Source organism: Lissotriton helveticus, chromosome 4_1 (genome assembly GCF_964261635.1).
Source record: "Lissotriton helveticus chromosome 4_1, aLisHel1.1, whole genome shotgun sequence".
In the NCBI taxonomy this organism is placed as follows: domain Eukaryota; kingdom Metazoa; phylum Chordata; class Amphibia; order Caudata; family Salamandridae; genus Lissotriton; species Lissotriton helveticus.
The window spans coordinates 958,493,263-958,512,009 of record NC_136063.1 but is presented as its reverse complement, the minus strand read 5'-3'; the positions used below and the strand labels follow the sequence as shown (position 1 = coordinate 958,512,009).

Below are 18,747 nucleotides of genomic sequence, written 5' to 3'. Positions count from 1 at the left end.
ATTGATCACCAGTCGGGAAGGAAATGCTGTATTCTACCTAGGGCCGGCCAGTTCCAGGGCGTGGAAACTAAAGCGGCTTGGTACGCAGAAGTAAGGGAAAAAGAATTTGAAGAATGGTGCACCTGCTGTCAAAAACGGTTTCCGCTTGTGCCAAGTCAGTAGAATCTAAATGACTGGGCCAATACAGGGATGTAGGTCAGGCATTGTCTCCATGCAAGCTTAACTTTCTACATTGGTGGAAATTGTATTGCAGATGTCAAAAGCCCCATAAATTGTGAGGTGGCCTGATTGCCCTTGAAGTGTTCTCGTGCGGAAGAAGCTTTATTCCCCCCCAATAACCTAGACCTATCAGATGGCATGTCAACCTGCCCGTCTCCAGAACATCTTTTTGATCTCATTCCAAATGTGCGTTTCCAGCAAGACACTGGTGTCAACACGCCTCCGATGCAGTCTGTAGAGCCTAGGCCAGCTTAGAGCACATACTTGGCTGCACCCTGACCATAGTGCATCGTTTGGGCTAAAGAAGCCGAGAGGTCTTCCAGGATGGCTAGCAAGAAGTAGCTAGTAATATCCCACAACACATGGGTGTAAACTGCATTGATAGATTCAAGAGTCTAGTCAAAGAAAACTTCATCTTGTGGAAAGAAGTAAGCCTTTTTTGATTCCCTCTCTATAGGATAGGTTGGAAAGGAATTTGGATTGGCCTGCTTGTTGAAGCTTGAACAAATCCGGCATCAACAAGTTTTTAATGTTCGGTCAGGAAAAACGGGGCAGGTTAACTAACTGGTAGGCACGTGCATGGCTTGGACCATGTAGCCAGAAGGGAATCGGTAACTGCTTTACTGAATGGCAGTAATGGCTCTGATCAAGCAGGTCCTAGTTGATGATTTTCAGTCATAGCTTTTGTCTTGTCTCGATAGTGGGCAACTGCAATTCCAGTGTTTCAGATGCTCCCTGAAACACCATCAGAGACAAAGCACTTTCCTCTGGTGTTGGTCCAAGTGGAGAGTCAAGCTCTTTTTCAGGAGTGGTGTCTAGCCTACTGCATTTTGTAAACCTAAATACAATGGATCATCAGTAGAATGAGGAGATCGCAATCTATCCCCTTCCTCATTAGCATCAGCGTCCTGAGAGACATTGGATGCCTCTCCTTAACTGGGTCTGAACTGGAGTCAAAAAGAGTGATTTGTCTGCCGGTACTGGTGGGAAAGGCACAGGTCTGAGACTGGAGCTCAGTTATATAACCACTTAGCCTGACATAGGCCTGGAGCAGGTCAATATTGGTTTGGGGGTCAGAGATCTATGTCAAGATAAGATCTTCAACATGTGCTGGCGTAATTGGAGTCAGCATGGAAGGAAAAGGCATGGACTTAGTGCTGGGGTACATACAAGTCAGTACTGAAGGCTCTATGGGTGTGGTAGGAGGTGCTGAGGCGGAAGACTGCTTTGGTGGCAGATCCGCTTGCAGATGTTTGACGGGAAACTCCAGCAGCTCTGTAGGACCTGAAGGTGCACCATTACGAGCAGAAATTGCACCAAAAAACTGCAGCATGAGGACTTTGAAGGCAGCTTTCTGCTGCGGGGTCGACAATAGGCAGAGAAACTCATGCATGTTGGAAATAATTGTGGAATCAAATCAGATTCAGGAGACTTCAAAAGACTTTTACCTTCTCACTAGATTTCAAGAGGAAGGATGAGGTTTAGTCCTACATGGCCTTTTCACAAGTATGGCTAGACTTCGACCTACCAGAAGACTGAGCTGGAAATTAAATTTACACAGGAGTGGCCTACTGACAAGGAGCCATCCAGCCCATGATCTAAAATGGGAGCAGGGCCTATGCTTCAACAGTCACCTCTTATTATGTTCAGCGATGTAGAATTTACCTTCCCAGTCGCAAATCAGCTTAGACTACATGAGGGCATACTTGTCACATGCCTTAGAATTATAGCCGGAGCCCAAAACCATAGCTATACCCTGTGACCAACATCTGCATCCTGCAGTCTTTTACATGGCTTGAATCCGGAGGTTTTTGAAAGGGACATAGTTCCCATGCAAACTATGAAAGTTTTTCAAAAGCCTCAGAAGACCAACAAAGTTGGAAGCAGCGCACCAGAAAGAGGTCAAATGGCATGGAAAGAAAGAAACTGATATCAGCCCACAGGGGGTTAGGGGGGTACACTTATATGCGACTCTGCTCCATAGCTTCTGGGGGCGTTACTGAGTGAAAGCGGAGCCATGAAGCACACTACCTACTGGCATGCTGAAGCATTACTGGAAATAGTCTTGGGAACCACTCTGGCGTTTGAGAATATTCTAAAGGCGAGGAGACTGCAGTTGATTCATGCATCAGAAAAAAAATGTAATGCTTTGCCTAATGCATTTTGAGTTAAACGCTCTTTGGCTACACATCAGGCAAATTAATTCTCCCACACATGCAAACTTCTAAAATGCCAAATTCCTACAAAAGCACTAACAAATGCCAACATGGTGACTGTACTTTTATGAGAGAAGTGCGAGAGAAAATGCTTTGCTCATGTGAAGGTTTACCCTTCATTGGTGGATATATATCATAGTAGTTATAAAAGTGATCAGAGCAGATTTTTAGTTCTCTCTTGAATTCGCTGTGCATTACTCTTAATCTTGACCATGTAAAGCTCCATATTTGTCCTTAGGAATGAACGCGTTCCCTTTTGGCCAAGACCTGCATGTACAGGTAGGAGGAGATCGAAAGTTTCTGGGGAGGGAGAATGGGCCTGAGCCATTAATGGCATGAGTAGCGTTGGTGTGAATACTACTATGGGGAGCCAGCACACAGATTTAGAAGTTAGAGAGCTGCATAAAAGCATATTGAGGTTAAAGTATTATCTTGCAACTACATTTTGGATTCTTTGTAGCTTCTCGATCACCTAGTTGGATGCTCCATGGCGGATGGCACTGGCATAATCCAGATGGGAAAATATTGGGCAGATTGTGGCTTGTTGAATCCTAAGCAAGGGATAGTTCGCCGCAACCATCTTATGAGAATGATTGTCTTCTCAACTTGGTTAATTAGAGAGATCTGAGAGAGCTTTGAATCCAAGGCTACACCTACATGTTTAACTTGGAATTAAGGAGTAGGATCATTGCCAAGTCCTTTAGGGCAGGTGGTGTGGTAAATGGGCATCTCACTTGCTAGTACCTCTTTTCTTGATTTTTTTTTAGTTTGAGGTGCTTTGTTCGCATTCAATAGTCTATGTTAGGTTACACTGATCCATGGCAAAGAGATCTTCGTAGGTCAGGCTATGAAGTTCTAGGATCATTTGTTTGCCAACTGCATAGCTTTAGCAACTGAGTTTGAAACTGAATGGGTATCACACAAGTCTGAGTTCATGTTGAAGTGAAGAGGAGAGAGAGTGGATTCTTGCAGGAGTCCAAGGTCCAATGGAGAAGGATCAGAGGTAAAAGAGGAAGGGACAGAATGAGGGATTAGTTGCACATGAAGGAATCAATTCAGTTGTGGGACGGTGTTTTGAAACTCAACCTATTCCAGTCTCTAGAGTGAGTCAGATGGTAGGCTGTATCAAAGTCCGTATGAAGATGTAAACGCAACAGTGCCACTACTCCATTCGGGTTTACACTAGTTTTAAGGTCACCCTATATTTCAATGAGCACAGATTCAATCCTGTTTGCATGTGTGAGAATAGATCATTCGTCTCAATGTAGAACATAGTAGTTGCTAGACAACTCAAATTTTGAGTTATTTTGTCAATTGGTTGAAGTAAACAATGGATATAAGGTTGAAGGTTATAAGACTATTGTGACACAGGTTGAGCGACAGAGGGTTGAGATGGAGGTCTCTTTTGTCATTACAAACAAGTTATTTTTCCACGATTGGAGATTATGTTGTTCACAATGGAATCACATAATTCTTGTGTGGGTGGCTTTCAAGGTTGAGCTTTCAGGTATTAAACGATTATTTCATAAAGTGCGTTGGTTAGGCATGTTGCTTTATACTCTAGATAAGATTATTGGGGCTTAGCTTTTCTGACTTCAGCTTTGCAGATTATTGAATAGTACTGCAGACTAAGTTTGTAAGATGATTAACAACAAAAATGGGAAATAATAGTTACACCAAGAAAGTGGGGCAAAGGGACCCACAAAAAGTGAAGGAGTGTGCAAGTGGGAACCATGTGCAACGCACACAAAAAAGGCTAGCAGCAGAATCAACACCAGAGAGGATGAAAAAACACAGCAAAGGTGGAGAACAAGATGAACAAGCATTGGCATAACCAATAGGTCTCGCCTTTGGGACCTTATAAGTGTTTGGTTATCCAGCACAATATCCTTGGTGCAACATCAACTGTTGCATGGTTAAACACTTATAAGGTCCCAAAGGCGAGACCTATTGGTTATGCCAATATTGGTTTTATTTGAGAAATATGAGATTCACTCATTCCCTCCCTCCCCCCCCATATTCTCACTGACTAAGGTACCAGCCTGGGAGGGGGTAAGGAGAGTGCCAATGTCACTGTGGACCAGTCACTGGTATAGGACGTACGTCGGTGAAACATCACATTATCATGCTGGAGATATAACTAGATGAAGTAAGAAAATGATGGTCTCTGAAATAACACCCTTTTCTGTTCCCACAGGTAACTGTTAAAGCCAATAGAAATTTAGGGGACTGTGCTTTGTGATTTCCTGTGTGAACTTTGAACAACTTAAAAACAAGTCAGCACTCTAGAAAGTACGGAGTCAATCACGCGAATATCTCATTACAGAGACCATAGACAAGCAGCCCCCCCTCCTGCGCACCTTAAATAATTCAACACTCCTTATAAATGAGGTGTCATTCTCATGGCGCGGAGGAGATCGGATTCCACTAATCTGCAGCAGGCTCTGAGCAGATCACTCAATCTGTGTCTGCAGAGACTCATTTATATAAAGGGGAGCACCACAGGACGCCAGGCACCCGAGCTGCCTGCTGCGTGCACGCGCATCACTTGGTGAGAAGTGTCGGCTAACTATGCACTCCACACTGCTAGGAAGTAGCCGGTCACTGGTGAAATATGCAGTGTTCCCATTTGCAAATGGATTGAGAAGAAACAAAGAAGCAAAAAAAGAGTTTGATGGGAGAAAAGGAAGAAAGAAAAATAAAGTCAAAGAAACAAAGGAAAAAGAGGCAAAAAATCAAAAAGAATGTAATAGACAGCTAGGTGGGAATAAGTAATGGCAGTAATTCAAACAGAGGTGGAAACACAAGTGAAAATAAACAAAGAAATAGAAAGTGAGAGGCAAATACAAGTAAAGCAAAATAAAACAAAGCAGGATGAATGGGTGAGTGAATTTTAAACAAGAGGAAGATCACGCTGCCATCAAAGTTAATTGTTGTGAGAGGGGGAGCAGGAGGTGAGCCCGAGAGTAGTGCGTGCACAGTCTGCTAATTTTCAAGCACTGCACTTGTGCTTGTGGCGCGCCCCTGCCCGCTCCCGCAAGGTGGATGCCGCCACAAGCACGAGTGTGTGCTTGGAAATGAGCAGAGTGACAGCAAAAGCCCTCCTTTGCAGCACATGCGCGCTACATAGGCGAGACCTAAAAATGGGAGAGCAAGAGCAATACAACAAGGAGAACAAGCTGGCACAGAGCATGTAGGGGAGGGTTGCCTTGGCTACCAAGGAGTGAGTGAAGATTGAAAGATGAATACACTGATTGCTAGCTGGTATTCAGTAAAGTCAGAAACAAGAAAATGTCAATGGAGTGAGGGTCCAACAACATTGTGGGTTGCTATCCAGTCTGTAGACAGCTAAGGGGGATGGAGGAACTCCTAGTCAAAGGGTTTTGGTCTAGTCACTAGGCAAGACTTAAAAAGTACTCAGTGAAGAGGACAGGTAAGCTGTACTGACATGGAGTTGTGCTAGTGATGCTCCATGGCCCTGCCACATAGTCAGGCGAGATAAGCAGGTATTATAGCGTAGGGGTTTTGCTATCCTGTGCAAAGTTGATGAGCTTAAGGATTGACCATGGGGGTTCAGGAGCATGCACACAAAGTTATAGGGTAATGCTAGCAAATAGCCTAAATGCTGGCACTCGCTCACTGTAGCACTCCAACCCACCGTTTTTCTGCCTACCATTCCACCTAAGATGACACCCAGCCATATAGAAATCCACCTTTGCCCTGCTCCAATGCGAACAGTCCATCTCAAACTGCAAAACCGGATCCCGACTGAATCAAAACACAGGAACAGTTTAGGCCTATTTGAGACTCTTCATTCACGTACAGCTTGGTTCCAGTGCCACAGTGAGTATGGAACACATCTGGGCATACATTTGGCCACTTATGGTGCCAAATTCAAACACAAAAAGTGATAGTTGTGTTTGAGGAGAAAATCTTTAACTAAACCATTTGCTCTGGCAGCAGGGTCTACGGTTGAAACCAAGGCTCCACTATTTTTGCCCTCCCACTTACCATTAATTCTGCTTGGCTAACCCACATATTACCACCTTCAGCCTAAATTAAATCTTTACATTGGGACTGGCTACATTTTCAGGCTAAGACAGTGGAAAAAGAGTACTTTCTATTTGAAGAATAGATGTATCTGCTAATGAGAGAAATGAAAAGAGATAAGCTCATTTAATAAATGGTTCTATATTTTAGGAACAGGAATGTACCTTTTTTTTTTAAGCTATATTCACTTTTCTGCTGCATTTTGTTATTGTGTTGGAAGGGGCAACAGGCTGTGCTAATGGTTCTTTAAACAACCCAGGACAAACCAAATGGGAAGTTATTTGGGGGCGGGAGTGTTGGACAAATGTTTAAATGTGCTTTTTAAGTAACCATAACATTGGGACACATTTATTGGGGTGAAGCGGTCAACTGCAGACTAAAATTTGCAGCACAGTATTTCTTCTGGATGGAAAGAATAGTATTATAACAAAACGCGGCACAAGTTAGTTTGCCATTACTGTATTCATCCCAAAATACAATGTGCTCTTTTTTATTTTTTATTCCGAAAAAATCACTATGTTTACCTTTGTGTTTTAATGTAGTCTTCTTTCAAAGGAAAGAGCTGCTCCTCTACCTTTTCCCATCGTTCCAAGCAGCTCCAAAGCCAATCTGGATTCACAACATAGAGGTGTTCATCCCCCTGCGCTTGCCGCACCTTTTCTGTACCTAATAATGATAAATGTTGCAATTTTAGTCATCAATTACTAAATACATAGCTCACATGCTTGTCCAACATATTACACCCTCTTAATTCTCCGTTAATTGCAAACTTGAGTCCACATCACAAACTGTAAACGCCTTACCGCATTCTCTCTTGATGGGTAGACTTACTTGAATAGTCAGTTTTTAGAACTTTTTGTAAATAAAAGGAAAATGCTACTTACCAGTATGCATCTGTTCTTGGTATGTAGAGCGGCAGATTCTCACTGAGCATTATACCGCCATCTGGTGTTGGGCTCGGATGATTGCATGTTGTTGTCGTCTTGGAAGAAGTCTTTGTAGTCACGAGATAGGTGACTCGTCCCTTGGACGATAGTGCGCATGGGCATTGACTCCATCCTTAGATTGTTTTTCGCCATGATGGGAAATGATGGAGTTAGTAGAAAGAAAAAAGATGTTCATGTGTGTATACCTAATTAAGATAGAACTGGAACAGATACAGGTCCCGGCGAGGCAGGTGGGCGGGTGAGAATCTGCAGCTCTACATGACAAGAACAGATGCATAATGGTAAGTAGCATTTTCCGTCCGAGGCATATGAGCTACATATCTCACACTGAGCATAGACTATACAGCAGTGTCTCCCTTAGCGGTGGTCATCTGTATCTGTTGCAGTAGTTTGAAAGAATTTTGAGGACAGCTTGGTCTACCGCAGCTTGCTGCTTGGCTTGCACATCAACACAATAGTGTTTAGTGAAGGTGTGTGTTGTAAACCATGTTGCTGCCTTACAGATGTCTTCTAGGGGAATGTTCACTAAGAAAGCCATAGAGGCTCCTAGCTTGCATGTGGAATGCGCTCTAGGAGGAATTGATAATGTGCATTTTGCTTTTCGATAGCATATTTGGATACATTTGACAATCCACCTTGCAATACCGGATTTAGAGATGGCATTACCTTTATGTGGTGGTGAGAAAGCTACAAACAATTGTTTTGTTTTGCGAAAGGATTTAGTTCGGTCAATGTAATAAAGAAGGGCTCTTTTCAGGTCTAGGGTGTGTAGAGCTCTTTCTGCTGCAGAGTCTGGATTTTGAAAAAATACTGGTAACTCCACTGATTGATTAAGATGAAATGGAGGGATTACCTTAGGAAGGAATTTTGGATCTGTTCTGAGGACCACTTTGCTACGATGTAGTTGTAAAAATTGTTCTTGTATAGTGAAAGCCTGAATTTCACTTACTCTTCTAAGAGAGGTAATGGCCACTAGGAAAGCTATTTTCCATGTGAGGAATTGCAGTTCACATTTGTGTGAAGGCTCAAATGGGGCTCCCATAAGCCTGGTAAGAACAATATTGAGGTTCCACACTGGAGAGGGTGGTAACCTAGGAGGAATGATCCTCTTTAGTCCGTCCATAAATGCTTTAATTGCAGGGACTCTAAATAGTGACAAGTGTTGTCTGTTTTGTAGGTACGCAGCAAGTGCTGCAAGTTGTAAACGTATAGAGGAGTATGCTAGGTTACATCTTTGTAAATGTAGTAGATAGCAAATGATATTCTGGTTGGAAGCATCTAGTGGATCAATATGATTATTAGTGCAGTAAATGGCAAACCTTTTCCATTTAGCAGCATAGCAAGCTCTAGTAGTGGGTCGTCTGGCTTCTTTAATGATGTTCACACAGTCTGGTGGCAGGTTAAGGTAACCAAACAATAAGACTTCAGGAGTCATATCGCCAGACTCAGTTGACTTGGATCTGGATGCCTGATCTCTCCATGGTGCTGCGTCAGCAGGGATGGGGACAGGCACAGTCTTTGGTGTGGAACTAGTGATAGTTCTAGCAGCGATGTGAACAACGGTTGGCGTGCCCATGTGGGAGCTACTAAGATGAGTTTGAGAGACTGTTGCCGGAGCTTGCCTACTACTAGTGGGATTAATGGGAGTGGCGGAAAAGCGTACGCAAATCTGCCTGACCAGTTCATCCATATTGCATTGCCCTGACAACGGGTGTGGGAATATGGCGGTGAAGGTTGGGCATTTTGCGTTTTTCGCGTCGGGCGAATAGATCTATGTATGGTTGGCCCCACTTGTGGAAAAATGGTAGAAGAACTTGTCAATGTAGTTCCCATTCGTGGATCTGTAGTGTCTGTTGACTTAACAGATCTGCAATCTGATGGTGAACTCCTGGAAGGTGTTCGGCTAGTAGATATATTTTTTGTGGAATGGCCCATCTCCTAATGTTTTGTGCAAGCTGGGACATTTGCAGAGAATGTGTGCCTCTTTGTTTTTGTATGTAGTACATGGCTGTCATGCTGTCCATCCGGATCAAGGCAGCTTTGTTCTGTACATGTACTTGGTAAGACTTTAGTGCTAGGAATATTGCTAGCAGCTCTAGGTGATTGATGTGGAGCACTTTTTGTTGAGTGGTCCATCTTCCCTGAGTTTTATGGTCTAGGAGATGAGCTCCCCATCCTGTGAGGGATGCATCTGTTGTAAGTACTATCTGTGGAACAGGTTAGAGGAACGTACGCCCTCTGGACACGTTTTTGGTGTTCCACCACTGCAGAGAGTGATGTGTGCGGCTGTCCACCAACACCAGATCTGTAAGTTGTCCTAGAGCCTGATTCCACTGATGTGGAGTAGTGTGGCTCACTGGTTAGAGGCGGCAGGCCTGAGAGCAGAAGTCAGCCCGGGACCAGGGTTCAGTTCCCGACGCGGCAGGGTCGTGGACCTTGGTCAACGGACTCGATAATTCTCGCTTCGGTGCTTACTATAATCAGGGGTTCCACTCGGCAACTCTGGGCATTAGCTTGCCTAATCTCCACAACGGCCCCACCAATTCCGGGGATGCCTGGCTCCACCTTGGGGACTCCCAGCAAGGGACCATCCCACAGGGAAAGCCAGGACGGGTTCCCCAGAGTTATACACAGCGCCGGGACGCCCCGTTGCTGGGGCAGCTGTGCGCTTTACAAGTATACTACATTTACATTTACATGTGCAAGACATTCTTGTAAGGGACACATTTGAAGTCTTGCATATTGCACAATAAAAATGCAAGATGCCATCATGCCTATGAGTTGCATGAACACTCTGGCTGGGAGAGAGTGTTGATCTTGAAATTTTGTGACTAAGGCTTGAATGCTCGCTATCCTGGCTGGGCTAAGCTAGAGCTGTAGAGGTGTTTATTGTAGCCCCCAGATATTGGTGTATATGAGAGGGCTGGAGATGTGACTTGGTGTAGTTTATTGTGAACCCCAAGTTATGTAATGTGATTTGATTGATTTGAAAATGTATATCGCGCAACTAAAACCCTAAGGTATCAAGGCGCCTAACAAAATAAATCAAAAAGATGGCAGATCAAACTACAAGTATGCGAGCGCAAAAAGACGGGTCTTCAGGACCTTTCTAAATAACTGTAGGGTGGGGAGGGACCTCAATTCCACAGGAAGAACATTCCACCACTTGGGTGCCAAGTTGGAAAAGGCTTTACCTCCCCATCTAGCTCTTCGGATACGCGGGAATGATAGAAGAGCCTTGTTAGAGGAACGTAAGTTCCTGCAAGGACTATAACAGGACAAGATGGATCCAATTCCTATAAGGCTGTTTCTTGCTAGAGCCCTATAGATCAGGCACAGGGTTTTAAACAGGATGCGATCCTCCATGGGGAGCCAATGAAGCAGTTTTCTGGCCAGAGTGGCCGAGGTGCCTCGAGGTACGTCCAAAGCAAACCTAGCCGCTGCGTTCTGGACCACCTGCAAGCGCTGCAGCAGGCTTTTATTCAGTCCCGCATACAGCGCATTGCAGTAGTCCAGGCGACAGCCAACTAGAGCCACTGCCAGTTGTTTGCTAGCTTGCTGCGAAAGATAGTGCCTGATCCTCCTCAGTATGCGAAGGATGCCCCAACAGGTGGAAATGGTCCTGTTTACCTGTTGACACATACTGAGGGTAGGATCGATCACTACCCCGAGATTTTTAGCAGATGCAGCAGGGACAGGACATGCTCCCAGTGAATCTGGCCACCAATCGGCTGACCATACCTCCCCCTGACCTCCAAACACCATCACCTCGGTCTTCTCCCCATTCAGTTTCAGCGAATTGTGAATCATCCACTGTCCGACGGCCTCCATACAAGATCTAAAATTGGAGGCAGTCGGAGTAACTGACTGGGAGAGAGAGACGAGGATCTGGGTGTCATCCGCATAGGAAACTACCTCCATCCCAAAAGATCTAATTAGTCTGGCAAGGGGGGTCACATAGATGTTAAAAAGGGTCGGGCTTAACGCCGACCCCTGAGGGACCCCACATTGCACAGACAGGGATGGAGATAGAAATTTACCCAGCTTCACTCTTTGCTCTCGTTTATCGAGGAAAGAGGTGAGTAGAGCTAATGCCTCCCCCTGAACCCCAATCTCCCTCAGGCGAGATGTTAGCACTGAGGGAGAAAGGGTATCAAAGGTGGCTGTAAGGTCTAAGAGGAACAGGAGGGAGGTCTGTCCCCCATCCACACACATATGGATATTATCCAGTACTATGGTGAGGGCAGACTGAATGTCTGAATGGTTTGATGAGTGTTTTGAGCACACTGATTGAATGACCCATGTTTTCTCATATCTAGACAACTGGCTGATAAAACACCGAGCAGTTGTCTTCTGAGATGTGCTGCTACTACTGCAAGGCACTTTGTGAACACTCTGGGTGCAGACGTCACCCCGAATGGAAGGACTATGAACTGATAGTGTTGTCCTTCTAGTACAAACCTTAGATTCTTCCTGTGAGAAGGATGTATGGGAATGTGGAAGTAGGCGTCCTTGAGATCTAGTGTGGCAAGGAAATCGCCTTGTTGTAACAGTGGAAGCACTTGTTGTAAAGTGATCATGTGGAAATGATCTGAGCGTATATATAGATTGAGAGGCCTGAGATCGAGAATTGGTCTTAGGGTCTCATCCTTTTTGGGTATTAGGAAGTACAGTGAGTAAACCCCTGTTCCCTGATGTTGTAATGGAACTATCTCTATTGTGTCTTTTTTTAAGCAATGAGAGAACCTCTTGTTTTAGTAGCGTAAGATGTTCTGTAGACATGGGACGCTGTCTGGGTGGTACGTGTGGAGGGGTAGCTGTAAGTTCTAGGTAGTAACCATACTGGATAATTTGTCTCATCCGCTTGTCTGTTGTGATGGAATTCCAGACAGGTAGGAACTGTGCTAATCTCCCCCCCCCCCCGACAGGAGTAGAATGTTGTGGGGGAGCGAAAGGAAGTCACTGTTTTGTGGTGGGAAAGGTACGATTGGTGTGGTTACCTCAACCTCTTCCCTTGTTGTTGTTTCCTCTGTATCCGCCTCTAAAATATCCTCTGTTGGGGGATGTTTGTGTATTGGCTTTAAAGGAAGATGAGATGTCTGCTCCCATTTGCTTAGAGGCTCCTCTGTAATAGGAGCGACGAAAGGAACCTCGTGTTTGTGGGGACTGTAGAGCTCCCATAGATTTGGCAGTCTTAGTGTCTTTTTTCATCTTTTCTTGTGTAGTGTCAACAGCCGGCCCAAAAAGAAGTTGTTGGTTAAATGGCTGATTAAGAATAGTAGGCTGGACCTCTTGTTTAAAACCTGAGATGCGTAGCGTCTAAGGATGATACTGGATTTATTGCTCGATAGGCTGTGTCTGCTGCATCAAGTGCACATTTCATTGATGCTTTTGAGATTAGCTTACCCTCTTGGATTAGATCATTTGCTTGTGTCTTATGTTGGCAGGCAAATGTTGAAGTAGTGTTTCTAACTGGTCGTAATGGGCTCCGTCATATTTTGCGAGCAGTGCTTGAGTGTTTGCTATGCGCCAGGTATTGGCTGCTTGGGCAGCTGCTCTTTTACCTGAAGCATCTAGCATTTTAGACTCTTTATCAGGAGGTGGTGCTTCTCCTGAGGTTTGGGAGTTAGCACGCTTTCTAGCATTGGAAACGACTAGAGAATCTAAGGGTAGCTGTCCTTTAATGTAGGCAGGATCTCCAGGGGCAGGCCTATACTTCTTTTTTTCTATTCTGGGGGTTTAGAATTCTGGCACGTACCGGATCTTTAAACACTTCGGGGGTATGTTTAATGACTCCTTTAAGCAGAAGTAAGATTTGTACTGACTTTTGGGACTGTTCAATAGTATCTAATAACAAAATCATTTTCTGCCTCATCTGAGTGCATTGTGAGACCATGATAGATGGCAGCTCTATTAATTAAATGTCCAAAACCAATATTATCTTCTGGAGGAGATGGTTTTGAGGGGTATGTGTGTGGATCTGGGATGGATCTGGGATGTCTGGTATGTCCTGTAGGACAGGGTACTCCCAATCAGGTGAATCCACTGGGTACGTAAAAGGGTCATCTGGGTCACCCCCTCCCCCTATATCATCATCATAATGAGGAGGTGTATGAGGTGGAGAAAAATGAGGTGGAGAATTTTGAGGTGTTCTATGTTTAGGAAGAGGAGTTGGGTTAGAAGGAAGTATAGGAGAAGAAGGGTGCATAGGTGATGTGTCAGAGTCCTTCTTCACAGGTACTGGAGGAACAGGTGCTGTGTCAAACTTCCTCTTTCTATATGGTGCAGTGGTGACCTGTCCTGTCTCAGGATCAATGTAGATCTTTTTCTGCTTAGGATCTGGATGAAAAAGCTCCTCTTCCTGAGAAACCACTTTTGGCACCGATTTTTTCGGTTCCTAGCAGGGTTGTTGCTTGTCTTTGTCCTTAGCCTTAGGAGGCGTGACAGAGTCCTTTGGCGTAGGTTTTGGCTTGAAGATCTTGGTTTCGGAGCTGAAGCTGGTTTCTTCGGTACGGAAGCGTCCGAAGTCAGCTTGTCTACGGGCTTGCGAGTTTTTGGACCCGATTTATTTTTTGAAGTCGAAGTCGACACGGTCGGACCTGGTTTCGGAGACGGGACTTCATTCGGTTTTGGTGCTGCCGGCACTGGTGGGATCGGCACATCCCCAGCTACCGGAAGGCTTTTCAATTTTCTTCGGAGCCGGGCTCAAGGGCGGGGCTCCTGAAGTACGTTTTCGGTCACGATTGGGCCTTGCAGGTGGAGTGTTGACCATAGCCTTCGATTTCGGTGGGGGGGTTGGGGTAGGGGCAGTAGTACTCACTTGTTGTGATGGAGTCATGGAGTCATCTGAGTCATCTACCTCAAATACGATTTCGAGATCTTCGAAATCATCTTCTGGGACATCTGGATCTTCGTCGAAGATGTCCACTGGTTCCGGAGCTGATCTCTGCATGATGTGTCGACGAGCTCTTTGATCTCGAATGGTCTTCTTGGATCGAAAGGATGCGCAGGCTGAACAGGTAGACTCATCTTGTTCAGGTGACAAATACAGGTTGCAGACCTTGTGATGGTCACTGTGTGGAAATGTTGCTCCACACTGGAGGCATTTCTTGAATGGTGTCCTTTGCATGAGCTGTAGGCCTTACGGCGTGGATAGGCCCAACGGCCCGCGCCGACGACCGGAATCGAGCTGATGAAGTCGAGTCGAAGGTTGAGATGTGTAAAAGTTAATCTGAAGATTTTAGGTAAGTTTTTTCACGTCGAACTACTTTAGAAAGTAGATTTGAAACCGGAGCAGAAAAGTTACATCCGAACCCAGTGGCAGAAAAAAACTATCTAAAGATAGAATTGATGCCCGGAGGAGTCACCTATCTCGTGACGACAAAGACTTCTTCCAAGACGAAAACAACATGCAATCATCCGAGCCAAACACTAGATGGCAATCTAATGCTCAGTGTGAGATCTGCAGCTCATATACCTCAAACAAATGGTTACCTCAAAATTGAAACTGGGTTAGTCAAGAGGAATCTGTACAAAGCAAAACAAACTTCTGTGTAAAATCTGCATATATGTATATATATATATATATATATATATATATATATATATATATATTACCTACTGGCGGTCGCCAGTAGGTATATATAGTTAGGATTTTTTCTCTATGGGATTTTTGAAAATTCTATGTCTAATAACTTTGGCGTTTGTGGACGGAATTGGCTGAAATTTTCAGGAAAATGGAACATTTTGTTTCTGAGCAGCCCCTGAAAATTTGGGGGGGTTCATCAAGGGGGGGCCGAGAAAAAAGGGGGGTCCCAAAACGCGTTTTTCCAATGTTAATTTCCATAGGGCGGTTGGCCTCACTTTTAGCCCGAACGGCTGAATGGATTTGCACAAAACTTGGCAAAATTGTAGGGACTGTTAGCCCGATGTGCCTTTGCTAGGTCTCAATATATGTGCTCCAGTGGATTTTGAGAAATTAACGTTCAAAAAAAGATATATATCTGTAACAGCGCTCCGGTTAGCGCTCCGGTTCGCGTACTTGACGCGTAACGGAACTTCGCGAAGCGAAGCTGATTGGCTCTCCGGTGTCTGTCAACATTCTAAACAGTCCGGAGCGGCCGCCATCTTGTCTCTCGGTAGGATCGAGAGACAAGAGGAGGCCAAAACAAAGGGGGAAATGACCATAAGGGGGCATAGTAGATCCTCCCTGACCCCCTATGTTTGCTGTGGAGGCTTTAAAAATGCCCCGCGGGGCAAAAAAAAAAAATATATATATATATTTTTTTTTTCGTGGGGTGCGCCCGGTACGCGTAACGGAAAGCGGACTGGGGAGCGTACTACAAGGAAACAAGAATGATTGACTTTTAACTTATTGTATGTTTATAGACTTTTTTATTTTATTTTCTGCTGAGTGACGTCTCGGCCTATCTCCACGGGATGCAGTCCCTACCATCTCGGTGTTTAAGCCCAGGGGGACCGGTAGTGTGGGAGAGATAACGTCTGTTAACGTTCGATTCGAAGGAAATCAGGAAGTGTTGATAAACATTGTCTGCGCCATCTTGCCTTTTTTCAAATGTCACACTTTTGTCGTGCACGGCAGCCATTTTAGATGCCTTGACCAGACCCACTCTCTGCACGCTGTCGATCCTTAGCATGGCTCCCCACCCTCGCAAGCATCTCCCCCAGGCACTGGTCACCCCCGCTCTCTGTCTTATGCATGGGCAATAAACCTCCCCCCATCTGCGCTGCTCTTCCTTGAGAATCACACCCTGTGCCCGCCCGACACCTCCCTTTCGCCCTATTCACTACCGCACCCTCTGACACTCCTCTTCCTCTGTGTCCGATTGTCCAGGCCGGTCCCAGGCTATCACCTAGCCCTGCAGATGTAGTTTATGGCCCCAGCTGTAAAGAATCACCCCTCTTCAAAGGAGTTACAGTAGATCAAGGCCCCCACCCGATGAGATCCGTCACACCACACGCGTTCCTACTATCTGAAAACCATCCTGTATTGTGATTGGGGAGGGGACCGAGCCTGAAGCGGAAGATTCCAGGGATGCCTCTTTGTACATCAAAGTTTTTACAATTATGTGTCACATTAAAAATATATAGCACTCCAACAAAGTAGTAGGATTATAAAACTTTAATAACTTATAAATATATACAACGCAACAAAAACAGTAAATACATTTAAACATTTTTTGAAAAAAGAAGCAACAATGGTCAGTAGCTGTGTTTTGTGCGAATAGTCCCAAGGCAGCACAACGTGCTGAGTTCTGGACGGCACCCAGGTGCGGGGGGGGGGTGAGGCGGCGTGAACGGGCCTCCCCAGGTGGAGGCTCGTCTGCTGTAGTGGGGCGCCCCTTTACGGTTTCAGTTGCCATTCCGCCCACTTTTGGTACACTGTGCCAAAATCCGCCATTCAGCTGAGTTGCGCCCACTCTTGCGGTGCAGCGATAGGCGGCTGCCACAGGACTCTCAAAATGGCGGCAGGCTCTTTCCTTTTTGGGCCTGGTCCACTGAAATGGCCCTGGGACACCTTGGAACTCGGACGCTTGTCTGCTAGGTCTTGGACCCCATTCTCGAAAGCGTCCCCTCAGCCTTGAAGATTCTACAAAAGTCTTGGGGTCCCCGACTCCTGCAGGCTTCCGGTGGGGAGCGGCTGCCATGATTGCTCGCGGAATGACCACGACGGAGCCACGAGATGGTGGTGCTTTCATGCTGACGCCAGCTTCAGTCTGAAACATCCAGAAACAAGGTGGGGCTTTCATCGTTTGGGGAAAAAAAATGTTTTAATCCAATGAAAAGTGTTATTTTTAGGTCATATGATCAAGCCTTCCATCATTAGGAAACCAAAAGTAAAATGAACCAATGAAAAGTTTTATAAACAAGTCACATGACCTGTTATGCGGCATAGGGCTATAAAAAGCGTAGAAAATCCGTTGGCACGTGAGGAGGCGTCAGTAGCGGACCGATGTGCGAATAGGCCGAAGGCAGCACAACGCGCCAAGATCCGGATGGCACCGAGGTGGTGTCCAGCAAGTTGCCGCACTGGTGTGGCCATCCTACAATGCTGCGCCGAAAGTCGGCGTGGGGCGCCCCGTTGGCCTGTGAGTTCGCGTCAGTCAGTGGGGGCTGTTTGAGGATCTGACTGCATTGGAAAGCAATGTGATGCTGTGCGTCGCCCCCAAGATGGAGGTTCCTCGGCTGCAGTGGGGCGCCCCTTGGTGTTTCACTCGCTATGCAGCTGAGTTGCGTGCGCACTTGCGGCGAATAGGCCGAAGGCAGCACAACGCGCGGAGATCTGGATGGCACCAAGGTGGTGTCCAGCAAGTTGCCGCACTGGTGTGGCCATCCTACAATGCTGCGCCGAAAGTCGGCGTGGGGTGCCCCGTTGGCCTGTGAGGTGGCGTCAGTAGCGGACCGATGTGTGAATAGGCCGGAACCAGCACAAGGCACCAAGATCCGGATGGCACCGAGGTGGTGTCATAGTTGAGAGTTCTGAGCAGCGCTTGTAACACTGTCTGAAGCTTATTTCCACCTGCTGCAGCTTCACTATTGCCCTGGTGTGGCCTAAGATCGCCCATGACATAGGCGGCCGCCTCCCGGGGTCCGGCGGAACTTTTTTCCTTTTCCTTTGTGCATCTTGTCCCACAATCCGTTTGACCTGAAGACACGACCAGGTCCCTGAATGTGTGCAGGGGGACGCTATTGATTGAATCAAAATGGCGGCTTCACACAAAGCTGACTCAAGCGTTGCTGCTGATGCTATACAGACAAAAACTGGTTTTCAGTTTGTACATTCTTCAGGATTTTTCCATCCAAGGCTGGTTGAGAGTTTGTAGAACAATGGCTTCAGATTTTCAACATACTACTCTTCAACATTCTTCCTAAATGTAACAATGTGAGACTCACTAGGAGAACGGTGTAGTGAGGGCCACAAACGGCTGTTTATCTTTCCTTTCAAAATGCTGCCAACAATATTTTCGGAATGGAAGACACCACAAGGCGCTGAGATTCGGTTGGCACCAAGGTGGTGTCCAGCAAGTTGCCGCACTGGTGTGGCCATCCTACAATGCTGCGCCGAAAGTCGGCGTGGGGTGCCCGAAGGGGGGGGGGGGGGGGGGGGGGAAGCGGCGCAAACGAGCCTCTCCCGCTTCTCCATGTGGAGGCACTTCATCTGCAGTGGGGCGCCGAGATCCGGATGGCACCGAGGTGGTGTCTAGCAAGTTGCCGCACTGGTGTGGCCATCCTACAATGCTGCGCCGAAAGACGGCGTGGGGTGCCCGAAGGGGGGGGGTTCGGGGGAGGCGGCG

At 46.1% G+C, this 18,747-nt stretch overlaps 1 protein-coding gene across 1 annotated transcript in view; it reads right to left on the bottom strand.

Moving 5' to 3' along the window:
* CTDP1 (CTD phosphatase subunit 1) overlaps window positions 1–18,747 on the bottom strand; it is an 826,403-nt gene that overhangs the window by 554,413 nt on the left and 253,243 nt on the right. Inside the window, exon 9 of the mRNA XM_078687575.1 lies at window positions 7,010–7,151. Coding sequence (XP_078543701.1) covers window positions 7,010–7,151 — 142 coding nt within the window. The remainder of the gene's footprint in view (window positions 1–7,009; window positions 7,152–18,747) is intronic.